Source organism: Narcine bancroftii, chromosome 4, assembly GCF_036971445.1.
Source record: "Narcine bancroftii isolate sNarBan1 chromosome 4, sNarBan1.hap1, whole genome shotgun sequence".
In the NCBI taxonomy this organism is placed as follows: domain Eukaryota; kingdom Metazoa; phylum Chordata; class Chondrichthyes; order Torpediniformes; family Narcinidae; genus Narcine; species Narcine bancroftii.
Window position 1 is genome coordinate 37,138,795 of NC_091472.1, and position 12,739 is coordinate 37,151,533.

The 12,739-nt window shown below is 39.8% G+C and overlaps 1 protein-coding gene across 3 annotated transcripts in view; it reads right to left on the minus strand.

The window, feature by feature from the left end:
• The window catches only part of prepl (prolyl endopeptidase like), a 102,252-nt gene that overhangs the window by 85,658 nt on the left and 3,855 nt on the right, over positions 1-12,739 (minus strand). For all 3 annotated transcript variants that reach the window (XR_011355629.1, XR_011355628.1, XM_069931085.1), the window contains exons 2-6: positions 12,100-12,228; positions 6,669-6,732; positions 1,764-1,967; positions 803-929; positions 183-399 (exon numbers count right to left, since the gene is read on the minus strand). Coding sequence is in view for 1 of the 3 variants with exons in the window: in XM_069931085.1 (XP_069787186.1) it covers positions 183-399; positions 803-929; positions 1,764-1,967; positions 6,669-6,732; positions 12,100-12,228 (741 nt within the window). In the remaining 2 variants the exon portion in view is untranslated. The remainder of the gene's footprint in view (positions 1-182; positions 400-802; positions 930-1,763; positions 1,968-6,668; positions 6,733-12,099; positions 12,229-12,739) is intronic.

Here is a 12,739-nt window from a genome sequence, read left to right on the forward strand (position 1 = left end):
AAATGACTGACAACAGGTACATTTTGAAGGGTGGGAGGATACCTGAGCATCCAGAGAAAATCCACAGTCACAGGAGAATGTACAAATTCCTTACTCACAGCTCCAATTCAAATGCCAGTCTATATGGCATATTATATTACATATTAATTTGTATGCAAAACATTCATACAATTAAAACTTACTCTATATTCATTTGTTGCACCAAAATTAGTCAGAATACATAACTGATTCTTCCAGTGTTCCACATGATAAATTATTCCAGGAACTCGGTCTTGCACAATCTTTGGCTCCTCCAATGGATGCATTCGATCAATTAGCCTGACCTCTGAACTAGTTTTACTGTTACTGTTGATGGTGATGAATTTTCCATCCTTGGTGCAGGATAACTCCACAAAAAACCTTAAAAAGATGGGGAAAGATGGATTTGAACAAACTCTTTAGTAACTAAGTGCTAAAATCAATTTAGAAACAATCATACATTGGGAACTGTGGAGGGGGAAGGCAGCCCTGTCTTTGAAAACAACCCTGGCATGAGTAGCATTCACCTCCCCTCCCCATGCATTTTTTTCCTTCAGGTACTGGTCCCATTCCATTTTGAATTAGCATATGTTAAGAATGAAGTGAAGAAACGAAGGAACAGAATTCGGCTATAAAACTGCCACCAGACTATCCAAATCTATGATATTACATTGAAAGAAATTTGCAAATACTGGAAGTATAAACTATGCCACATTTAGGAACAGTCACATTCAAAACACTGATCTGATTGGGCTGTGTATTTCTTGCTTCAGTCTTTTAATACCTGGTGTCATTTTCTTTGTAAACCATTTCAGATGTTGCTCTCCTGTCCCCTAGCAGAAGCCTGAAAACTTGATGGGACTGAAGCTTCTCCAAATTGGTGTAGAATAGACTATTATCTGTGGCCCATTCTGTAACAAAACAAAAATCTTCCTTACTGATTGTAAAGCATTTGTTCTCTGATGTAGTGTGCTGACATGTTGGATTGGACAGCTTTTTGGGAGTCAAACAGCTCTATCCCTCACAAGGACTGCAGTCTCCAGCTACTCATTCCTTCACAACTAGAGCCAAATCTCTCAAATTTAGTCTCGCAATTGATTCCTTTCTAAGACTCTGTTTCATTAATCCACATCTTTTTTTTCAGGACCTAGGTCTTTATCGTGGGTTCTACCTTTCCTTTAAAATTGTCATAATGTTACCCAACCTCAAACTACAACCTCCTTCCTCATTCAAATATCCTCTCTTGCAGCCTCATGTTTCCTCTATTCTGTGTGGCCCAATTCAAGGAGACTTGGGGATGGAAATTCTTCTTCACCTGAAAAGTTGCATTAAAGTTATGACCTGTAGGGGCTCCCATGCCAAGTTTGCACAAGGCACACTGCAGCAAAATTCTATGCTGCATCAGGTGAGGATATTAGACAGGTTGCTGGTTGTAGCTTGTGAGGTAAGGAAGGTTTTGGGGCAGGTCAATTTGGTAGGTCAGGCAATGCACATCATGGTCCAAAACACACTGGTAGTAAGGCAAAGGCAACAATAAACACTAAAGGTTCATTCTGCAACCAATAGAGGAAGGAATGACTGCTGGTATTGGACGAGTTTGGGATATGGCAACTGCACTGGGGACCTCTCTGTCACTCTGAATAATTTATCCTTCATCTACCTTGCTGCAAACATTACATGGGAGACAATATAATGCATGGTCTCAGACAAAAATCAATCTTTCACGACCTGCTGTCCAAGCTCACCAAAACTAAATGCTCGTGGAAAAACATGTGCCACCACTGGCTTTGGATCAAGTTTTACCACAACACAAATGGAGCCATCCATTAATGTACGTATGCTTGATGCCAAATACTTCTGATCTGAAGAGACTCTGATTCGTTGAAATTGAGCATCCTTTGTTTGAAGTAACTGCAGTTGATCCAGGCAGAGAACAACTTCAGGAGATCCTGTAGAAATAAATAATCTTTCACAGTGCAAGGTACAAAACAGAACAATTAAAATATTCAGATATAAAATTTAGACCACAAGACACAAGCAGAAATAGGCTATTCAGCTCATTGAGTCTGCCCCACCATTCAATCATGATTTTCCCACTGCCCGGCCTTCTCCCCATAACCTTTGATGCCCTGGCTAATCAAAAACCTATCAATCTCTGCCTTAAACACATCCAATGACTTAGCTTCCATAACCACCTGTGGCAACAAATTCCACAGTTTGACAACCCTCTGGCAAAAGAATTTCCTCCGCATCTCTGTTCTAAGTGGATGCCCTTCAATCTCGAAGTAGGGCTCTCTTGTCCTAGATTCTCCTGCCACGAGAAACAGCCTTCCTACTTTGTGCATTTCTTTCAGCATCCTATCCCAGTACTTCATCTGTCCCCCCTCCTGTCCCCTCCCATCCCAGGACTCAGTCTGCACCCCCCTCCCATCCATATTGTGTCATATAGGCAACTGTATTAACAGAGTATTTATTAACAATGTATTTACTAACCTTTTGCTACACAGGCTCTTTACAAAAGATCTATGTAATAATCTATGTAATAACTCACTTTCAATCTGGAGGAAAAAAATCTGGATGTTGTCAGATTCTCATAATATTTTCAATGAGAGGATCAGACAATTTTTTCACCTTCCAGAGGCAAAAGAATGTAACCAGCTAGCTGGTGTTTCATAGCTCCAGTGACCCACATTCAATCCTGGTACTCTGCGTAAAGTTTGTATATTCTCCCTTTAATTATGTGGGTTTCCTCTGCATCCACAGATATGCAGGCTGTTAGGTTAATTAACAACTGTAAATTGATCGTATTGCATAGGTGAATGGTACAATCTTGGGAGGGGGGGCAGGGGACACAATGTGGAAATATTAAAATAGAATTGTGTAGAATTTACAAAAATAGGGATTTGGCACAGGCTGTTGTTCGATAAGGTCTGAAATGTTGACACCAGTTGCGATGGAAATTGGACAACCTAACAAGTGTTAGTTATACACATGAGCCTAAAATTTCACTAGCACCAGGGATGGGTAGTATTCCACACCAATAAAGGAATGACTCAACTGGCATTGGACGAGGTTAAAGTATCACATCAACAATGACTTTGGTCAATGACTCACTGGGGTGAGGTTCAGTCACAGGACCATGGAAATATCCAAATGACCCTTCCTTCACACCATGTCATATTCAGTATGTGCGAAGGAAGGCACAAAGCTAGTCTGGGATTGAGCCGAGGATTGTACTGGGGAGAATGGAAAGAAGGCCAATGAATGGCGGGGAAGAGAGTACAGGATGTGAGATTGGGCCCCAAGAAGAATAGGCAAGAGATGAAGGATGAGCCATGGTTCCCAGTTCCCGCTAACAGAGCAGCAGAATTAAACATGTTTGTTCAGAGTGTGCTCATTAGCTGATGCATCTCAGGACAGTACACAATTTCTGAAGTGGAAATGAAATCACTGGTGCAAACAGAAATCCCACATGAAAGCAGCTGACTGTATTTCTCATGATTTGATCTGGAAAATCTGGAAATCTGAACTATTTATACATTCCTTATGAAAGGAGAGGCCATTCAGCCCATTGAATCTATTGGCTCACAGACAATCCTATTCCTCTGCATATTTCCCCAAAACTATTCTCTCACAGGAGCATCAACTCTACCCATATTTCCCAAATCCACTGATGTGAGGAATTATTTGTAGTGTCAAATTAACTCACCAATCTGAACATTTTTGGGATGAGAGAAGAAACCAGAGGATCATGTGTTGACAGGGAGAATTTGCAAAGCAACAAAGACCACTCCAGAAGTCAGGGACTGATCGGCCAAGGAAGACCCTCCACTGCTGATGACAGAAATAATTCTGCTCATCATGAAGAAAAATCCCCAAATGTCTGTCCAACAGATCAGAAACCCTCTTCACGAGGCAGGTGTGGATGTTCAATGACTACTGTCCACAGAAGACTTCATGAAGAGAAATACTCTGCTGTTTCATCCGGAAAGCTTGTTTGGTCCCTTTCCACCATCCAGAAACCCAAGCAGTCTCTCCAGCACTGATTAGACTTCCTTCAGTCTAGTGCACTGCATTTGGTATTCACAATGTGGTCTCCCCAACACTGGAGAAAGCAAGCATTAGAACACAAGAAATAGGAACATCTGGCCTGTTGAGCCTGCTCCACCATTCAATTAAATCATGGCTGATAGGTTCATCTCCACCTCCCTGTCATTTCCCTCATATCCCTTAATTCCCCTACTCTGTGAAAATCTATCCAACCTTAATGTATTTACTGAGGTAGCTTCTACTGCTTTAAAGGGCAGCGAATTCTATCAATGATTTACCACCTTCTGAGAAAAGCAGTTCCTCCTCATCTCTATCCTAAATCTACTACCCTAAATCTTGAGGCTATATCCCCTAGTTCTCGACTCCCCCACCAAAGGAATCAACTTACCTACATCTATCTTATCTGTACCCTTTCATAATTTTATACTTTTTCATAAGATCCCCTCATTCTTCTAAATTCCACCAAGTAGTCACAGATAGCTTAATCTCACCTCTTAGGCTAACCCCCTTATCAACCTGGTGAACATCCTCTGCACCATTTCAACACGAGGACCAGAGTTGTGTCAATGAAAGTCAAAGAAGCCATTATGAGGCTGAAAAAACAAGAATAAAACAGTAAGAGACATCGTCAAAACCTTAGGATTTCTAAAATCAACTGTTTGGAACATCATTAAGAAGAAAGAGTTCACTGGTGAGCTCAGTAATCGCAAAGGGACTGTCAGGCCAAGGAAGACCTCCACCGCTGATGACAGAATAATTCTGCTCATAATGAAGAAAAATCCCCAAAAGATCAGAAACTCTCTTTGCGAGGCAGGTGTGGATGTTCAATGGCTACTGTGTACAGAAGACTTCATGAAGAGAAATACACTGCAAGATGCAAACAAGTTAGCCACAGAAAGGATGGCCAGATTACAAATTGCCAAGAAGTATTTAAGAGTCTGCAGAATTCTGGAAAAAGGGCTTGCAGAGAGATGCGACCAAAATTAACCTGTATCAGAGTGATGGCAAGAGCAAAGTATGGAGGGGTAAAAGAACTGCCCAAGATCCAAAGCACATGGTGATGGGGATGGTATGGCCTGGGCATGTTTGGCTGCCACAGATACTGGAGCACTCATCTTCATTGATAATATAATTCCTGATGGCAGTAGCAAAATGAATTCTGAGATGTAGAGACATCTTATCTGCTCAAGTTCGAGCAAATGCCTCCAAACTCATTGGTTGGTGCTTTTTGCTACGGAAAGACAATGATCCAAACACAATGGTAAAGTGACAAAGGAGTATTTCAAAGCTAACAACTGAAAACCCTTGAATGGGCAACCTAAATCCAATTGAGCATGCCTTCCATTTGCTGAAGAGAAAACCTAAGGGGACAAACACCTGAAACAAGCAGAAGCTGAAGATAGCTGCAGTAGAGGCCTAGCAGAGCGTCACCTGAGAAGATACTCAGCATCTGGTGATGTCTATGAAATAACAGACTTCAAGCAAACATTGCATGCCCGTGATATGTATCTGAGTATTAAACATAACTACTTTAATATACATACCATTGCTAAATTATCACCAAAGCCTGAACTATAACTTCTGCCATTTCTTTCAGTACCTTGGGATGCAATTCATCAGGACCAGGGGACATATCTATCTTTAGACACTAAAGTTTTGTTAGTACCACTTGTTTAGTGATAACTATTACACCCAGTTTCCCACCTTCCATAACATCCATAGCATCTGCCTTTGGCATGATAGATATATTCTCCACTTGTCATTCAAAGCCTCAGCCATTTCCTCATTACTCAATATCAATTCCCCTTTCTCATTTTCTAAGTGACCAATCTGTACTTTAGCTACCTTTTTGTGCTTTATACAATTATAAAAAACTTTTGTCATCGCCTTGTAGAGCACCTGCAATAACTCCACTGCAGTAACCCAGAGCTTTCAGTTGTCTGGCAATTTAATTCACCATTTCACTCCCACTCTGACTTTTCTGTGAGCTCTTGGTCTGTTAACGAGGCCCAACACAAGCTTGATGAGCAGCACACCATCCTTTACCTTGGTCCATTGCTTACACTAAGACATTTAAGAACTGATATATATTATACTCCTCAATATCAAACTCTTCATTTTTAGGTTACACTCTTTCTGTTTCTATCAGGATTAGCCTTACCTCTGTGATTTTTCCTCATTCTGAAAGTTACCCTGGCCTTCCTGGATATGATCTATAGCCCAATACGGAGCAAAATATGTTTCTCTCTGCCTCATTAACTCATTTGACATTAAGAGGTATTCCCATTTCTCCATGTATCCCTTCCTCTCAACTAAAAACTGATACATTTTCCCTGCCCACTTCTGATTTCCAGCATGTGCCTTCTTTTTTTGATTTTCTGCATTTGCAAATCTCCAGATGTGGTTACAATATTGGGGTTGCTATGGAATTCCTGCTAGGAAATTTTTGGCCTTTTAGAATCTTTCATGGAATTCTCAGTGACCAACCTTGCAGTTAGATTTCAACCAAGGCACAAGAATCATTCTCCCCTTACAGTGTTTCAATTGGGTTCCAATGTTATGTGATTTCTATGTTGATTTGTTATAATCAAATATTGTACCATTCTGAAGTTTTCTCCAAATGCAGCCATCATCTTCAAAGTACTCAGTGTCACCCACATGTATCTAGGGAAACAATTGAACCAAGTTAAATAATCATATTTATTAACATTCACATAATCCACTGTATTGGCTGTCTGCAAAAAAAAACCCCACGGAATTTATAAAATTATATCTAAGCATTTTATTGTTTCAGGAGGCAAATTAAGTTCAAGTAAAGCAGCAGAATAATTTTGTTATCCAACAATCTGTCTAGAGTTTATCCTTTTAAAACAACACATTTGTTCTAAAATAAAAATACAAGGGTCAATAATAAATATTTGATTGCCATTGTGAGTCTTAAAAACAATGACCAAGTAATTGTCATTCCACTCATAGTAGCTTCACAGATTAATAAGACTTCTTATTCTATGCTACTTCTAATAATTGAAGTTGAAATTCTTTGGGGATTGTAGAAGGCTGGTGTCAGAGTAAGAGCTGTGACTTCTTTCCCCATTCTTAGGCGAAGAGCATAGGTGCGTTTAGGGAAGGTTGTACATGTACAGGAGTGCGAAATCCAGTGTGACAAGTTAGGATGGGCTTACAGTTATCTCATTTTGAAACTGAAGACAATTACTTGGGGTGTTGAACTTGTTTTAAAAAAAAGTCATCTGCGTCATGAAAGAATACAAGAGAGTTCTTGATTTTGTCTTACTGTTGGGGAAAGACATTCTTTCAAGCCTTCTCACTTATATAATCCAACTTCTTCAAATGAGGGCAGCATGGTTAGAGTAGCGATTAGCGCAATGCAGTTACATATCCAGTGACTGTGATTTGAATCCAGCACTGTCTGTAAGAAGATACAAGTTCTTCCAGTGTCTGCATGGGTTTCCTCCAGGTGCTCTGGTTTCCTCCCATCCTTCAAAACGTACGGAGGTTGTAAGTCATTTGGTTATAATTGGGTGGCATGGGCTTGTGGGGTGGAAAGGCCAGTAACAATGTTGTATGTCTAAATTTAAATTTTAAAAATTGAATTAACAGTCATGATCTATAGCTTGAGAGGCACATGAGCAAAGTTATCATGATTAACTTTTATAAAACATTGGTTGAGACATAATTGGAGAACTGTTCTGAGGTCAGGAATAATAAAGGTGCCAGCAAGGGGGTAGAAGAAGAGATTTACAAGAATCCAAAAATGAGGGGATTTGAGGCATATGAACAGAATGGAAGCCGAACTTGATGTCCATAGAATACGATAAATGGTGGGGAACTATGGAGTGCAGGAGAACAGCGGGATATGGAACACAGATACATAATTTCTTGAAAGTGGCGACACAGTTAAGTAGTGATTTTGAAATATTGGCCTTCATAAATTGAGTACAGGAGTTGTGATGTTATTTTGAAGTTGTACAAGAGGTCAAATATTGTAATATTGTATGCAGTTTTAGTCATACCCACAGGAAAGATATCACTAAGATTGAAAAGGTGCAGAGATTAATGTTCAAGGATTTGTTCAAGTTCAAATTATAGGGGTTATAAAAGGATAGGTCGAATCGGTAATCACTTTTTCCCTGAAGTAACAGAAAACAAGGGGATATTTGAATGAGGTATACAAAATTATGATTGGTTTTGAGAAGGTAAAGGCAAGCAGGCTTTTACTACAGAGGTTGGGTGAATCAAGAACTGCATCACAAAGGGGCTACATTCCTAGAAAACAGCCTGGGTGCCCTTTTTTTTTAAAAAAAAATCACTCAATCCCATGTTTTTTGTGGAAAAGTGTTCATATGAAATAAGTCTGTCAAATCAAGCAGTTTTATTGGCGATGACATGTGTTACAAGTCCAGAGGACCCCAAAACCCAGCAGCAATAGATATGCAGAACGACAAAGGGTTATTTAAACAAAAGCTGCTTTCAATTATCTTTGAACATGAAAATAGAATCAAACTTTAACTTATATCTATTGACTCACTTAACCCCCTTCTAATGCTGAGCACACGTGTGTAATATGTGTACAAGTTCAGCAAAGTTCTTTGGTTCACAGTCCAATCTCACTGGTTGCAGGCAATTCTTGTACTAACACAGAAGTTAACATTAATAAAGTTCAACAGGCTTTGGTGCTTAACAGGTAAATGGTTACCACTCAGAAGGGTTCTTGTTGGTTTTCAGAGAGTTTTTCTTGTTTCAGATCACCACAGAGTTCCTTTCTGTTTCTCCTATTCCAAGGGACTAGACAGCCAGTCCTCTCCTTTGACCAGGCCGTCTTCCAAAACTTGCCAGCTTGTCCTTCTGGAACCGATGTCTATGTTACCATCTCTCTCTCTCACACTCACTCCCTCCAACTCTGAGAGTAATGCCTGCTTTTTTCCTGCTCTTTGCCTGCAAAGATCGCATGATCCTCCAGACAGTAAGTTCTGTTTTCCAGACAAAGCTGCTACAGCCTGTTGTTACATTTGTTGCCCTTTTGCAAACATCAGTCCATCAAGAGTCTCTTGCAAAGGCTCCTGCAAAAATTCTGTGTTTTAAAGTGGAGTTTGAAGTTTGTGACCTGCTCTAACAAACCTTTCCCAATTTATCTCTCAAAGACCTCTATATACTCTTTCACACATGACCCATTGCTGGCATTTTATCAACTGGGGTCAATATTAGGCAGATGGATAGATAAGGCATGTGTGAAAAAAAAACAATAAATACTGTCATTTTTTTAGTTGCACCATACTATGGAGGAATAAGATTTGGATATGACATCACCCCATTGATTGAATTAGCAACCACAGGCCAATCCTTTCTTTACCACGACCTCCCCAGTTCAAGGACATGTCAACAGAGGTCTCAGAAGTCAGTGCTCTTCATCTGTGAGGCATTTTCTCTGATGTGCAAGGCTCGTGGATCAGGAAAAGGTTTCGGAAATGGGATGCAATTCAAGAACTGAGGTTTTTGGGGGTAAGGTGATGTACTTGGGAGAGGGGTAATGGGTTAAACCATGAAGACTTATTTGAAGTGGAATGAAGGCCAATGGATTTCTTTCAGGAGCTGGTCATGGCTCCTCACAATGTAGCAGATCAGATCTCATAGCATTCAGTGATTAAAAAATTACAAAATTTGTCATTTCTTTTGCACTGGGTTTATTTATTTCTCATATAAATTCTGCATCTCAAATGTTTGGATCATGAACTGTGAACTCCTCAGGGTGAATTTCCATTACCCGAACGTCTATAATGTGGGATCACCTGTATCAAGTTAATTATTTTTTTCCAGTTTTCTCTCTTCCTCCTTTAAATAAAGGATTACAGAAGGCAACCTAATGCAAGTGTTGCAAAAGAGGCCATGCAAAATCGTTGAGGACCCCTACCACTCTGCACACAGTACTACCAAGTTGAAAAACAGTTTCTTCCTGTGGGCAATGAGAATGCTGAACCACCAAAGCAACTGCTCATACTAAAAAATGTTTATTTATTTATTATAAATGTATAATTGTCCTGCATATGTATTGTTTATCTGTACATGTTATGTCCAATTGAGAGTCTACAGATTTTGCACCGAGGACTGGAGAATTATTTTTCTTCGGATTGTGCTTCTACAATAGGATGCTAATAAACTTGAACGTGAAATTGATTTGCACTGATATGCCTGCTAGGTGGAGTGGTGTAGGCAGAGTCCACAGAAAGCTCAAGGGGAATTGGATAAGTATTTGAAGAAGGGATTTGCAGGGCAACAAGAGGGTGAAAATACTTGGATGGTTCTTGGATAAAACCAATATGGACTTGGTGGATTTGTTGGGTTGTGTTCTCTGCTTTAATTGTTTCTACTTCTAACCAAGTTAATTCTGTTAATGGAATTAAACACAGAGCTAGGTTAATGTCTTGAAGCTAAAGGAGTAGATTCAGGGAATTATTTTTTTTAAGACATGCAGCATGGTAACAGGCCATTTCATCCCATGAGTCTGTGCCGCCCAATTTACACCCAATTACCCTATACCCTCGGTACATTTCGAACGGTGGGAAGAAACTAGAGCGCCCGGGAAAACCCACATAGGCAAAGGGAGAACGTACAAACTCCATACAGGCTACATGATTCAAACTCTGGTCCCAATCGCTGGCACTGCAAAGGCATTATGCAAACCTCTATGCCAAATGTGCCGCCCAATCCACTTTAATATTTAGTTTGGCTTTTTAGGGATGTGCCGAGGTTAATCACGAGATATCCTCCAAAAAATGCGGCTTTTCTTCTACTGCCATCAATTCACCCCTTATCTGCATCTCGTGTATTTCCCAGACATCTGCCCCAAGATGCAATAGGGACAAGATTTCCCTTGTCCTCACCTACAACCCCATCAGCCTACGAATCAAACATATTATTTTGGTGGTGGGAACCTCTTTCCCCTCTCCTCCCAATTCCTCTTCTATGGGGAATGCTCCCTCTGGGACTCCCACTCATCCCTTCCCACCAATTTCCCCCCACCTTGGCATCTAACCCTATGATGACTAGAAAGGTCACAGTTTGCACCTCATTCAAGGCCCCAAAAAGTCCTTCCTTGTGAAGCACCATTTCACTGGTGAAACTGCTGGGGTGATCTACTGCATCTGATGCTCCTAGTGTGGCCTCCTCTACAGAGAAACTGGACGCAGACTGGAAGATCGATCCATTGAGCACCTTCATTTTGTCCACTGCAATAACAGGGATCTTCCATTGGCCAACCATTTTAATTCCACACTGACACATCAATCCATGCCCCCATGAACTGCCAAACTGAGACTACCTGCAAATTGGAGGAACAACTTGTAATCAGTTCTACAGTGATAGTCAGTAAAAATCCAAATGCAGGAAGGAAAGGACAGCAACAAAAACTATAAATTGTTACTTCCTCAGAAGTTTGCGGAGGAGCTAGTGGAGTTGTTCAAGTGAACCGGTACGGACTTGAAGGGCCGACATTGCCTGTTTCCGTGCTGTAAACGGTTATATGGTTATAACACCACTCTCTGGGCATTCTTCAACCAGATGGCATTAGTACTGATTTCTCAGTTTCCATTAAACCCAGAGTCCCTCTCTTTCTTGATTCATGAATCATTTCCTACAGCTCCCCACTCCTTTCTCTTCCCTCTTCATTCAGTGCTACCCCCTCACCTACAACTTTGACCCTCCCACCTATATCTATTTATAACCTCTTAACCTGTTTTCTAAACTCTTCCTCCTTCCCCTTGCTCCCTCCTCTACTCTCCACCCTTCCCCACCTTTTATTAAGGCACCTGCCTGCTTTTCTTCTCACACCTTGATGAAGTGCTCAGGCTTGAAACATTGGTTACCCTTTACTTTCTATAGATGCTACATGACTACTGGGTTTCTCCAGCATTTTTGTGTGCTGCACTTCATCACCATATGGTGCTTTCAGAAAGATGTGGTTTAAAAAATTCAACAATAAATTGATTTCAGGAAGAAAAAAAATAGAATTTTACTCACCACAGTATTGTTATTAATAGAAGCATATTTTTGCCAGATTATTTCTAATCTTTTTTTAAACAACTCTTCAAGTTTATGATACTTGTGTGTCTTTGATTTGTAATATTTTAGTTCTTCTTGTACAAGTTCCTTAAGAGAAAAAGACACACACATCGTTGGAAAAATTCCACAAGATTTAGTACATACAAATATGTCTCATTTTTGTTCTCATATCCTATTGTTTTAAATATTATTAGATTGAATGACCAGTTGAATTTTTTTTACAAAGCTTCCTGTCTGTCATATTAAGATAGGGTATGGAATATGCAGCCTGCTGTACAGAACACAATAGATATTATTTTTTAAAAATTAAACATTTACAACTGTAGAAATGATAAGAATCATTGAATAATTTATCCCATGTAATTAATTTTAAATAAATCCATGCAAAATTACACAAGTTGTGTAAATATTTAATAAATTTTAATTCTTTTAACAGTAATTGTCACAAGTAATTCTTGGCCTCCAGTGCTGAAAATATATTTCAAGTAATCTCAACCTGCAGAACTACATTACTTGACAAGGCAATGATTCTCTTTCCTGAAGTCATATTTCAGATTTATTGACAGAGTACAGACATGACATTCACATACAACCCTGA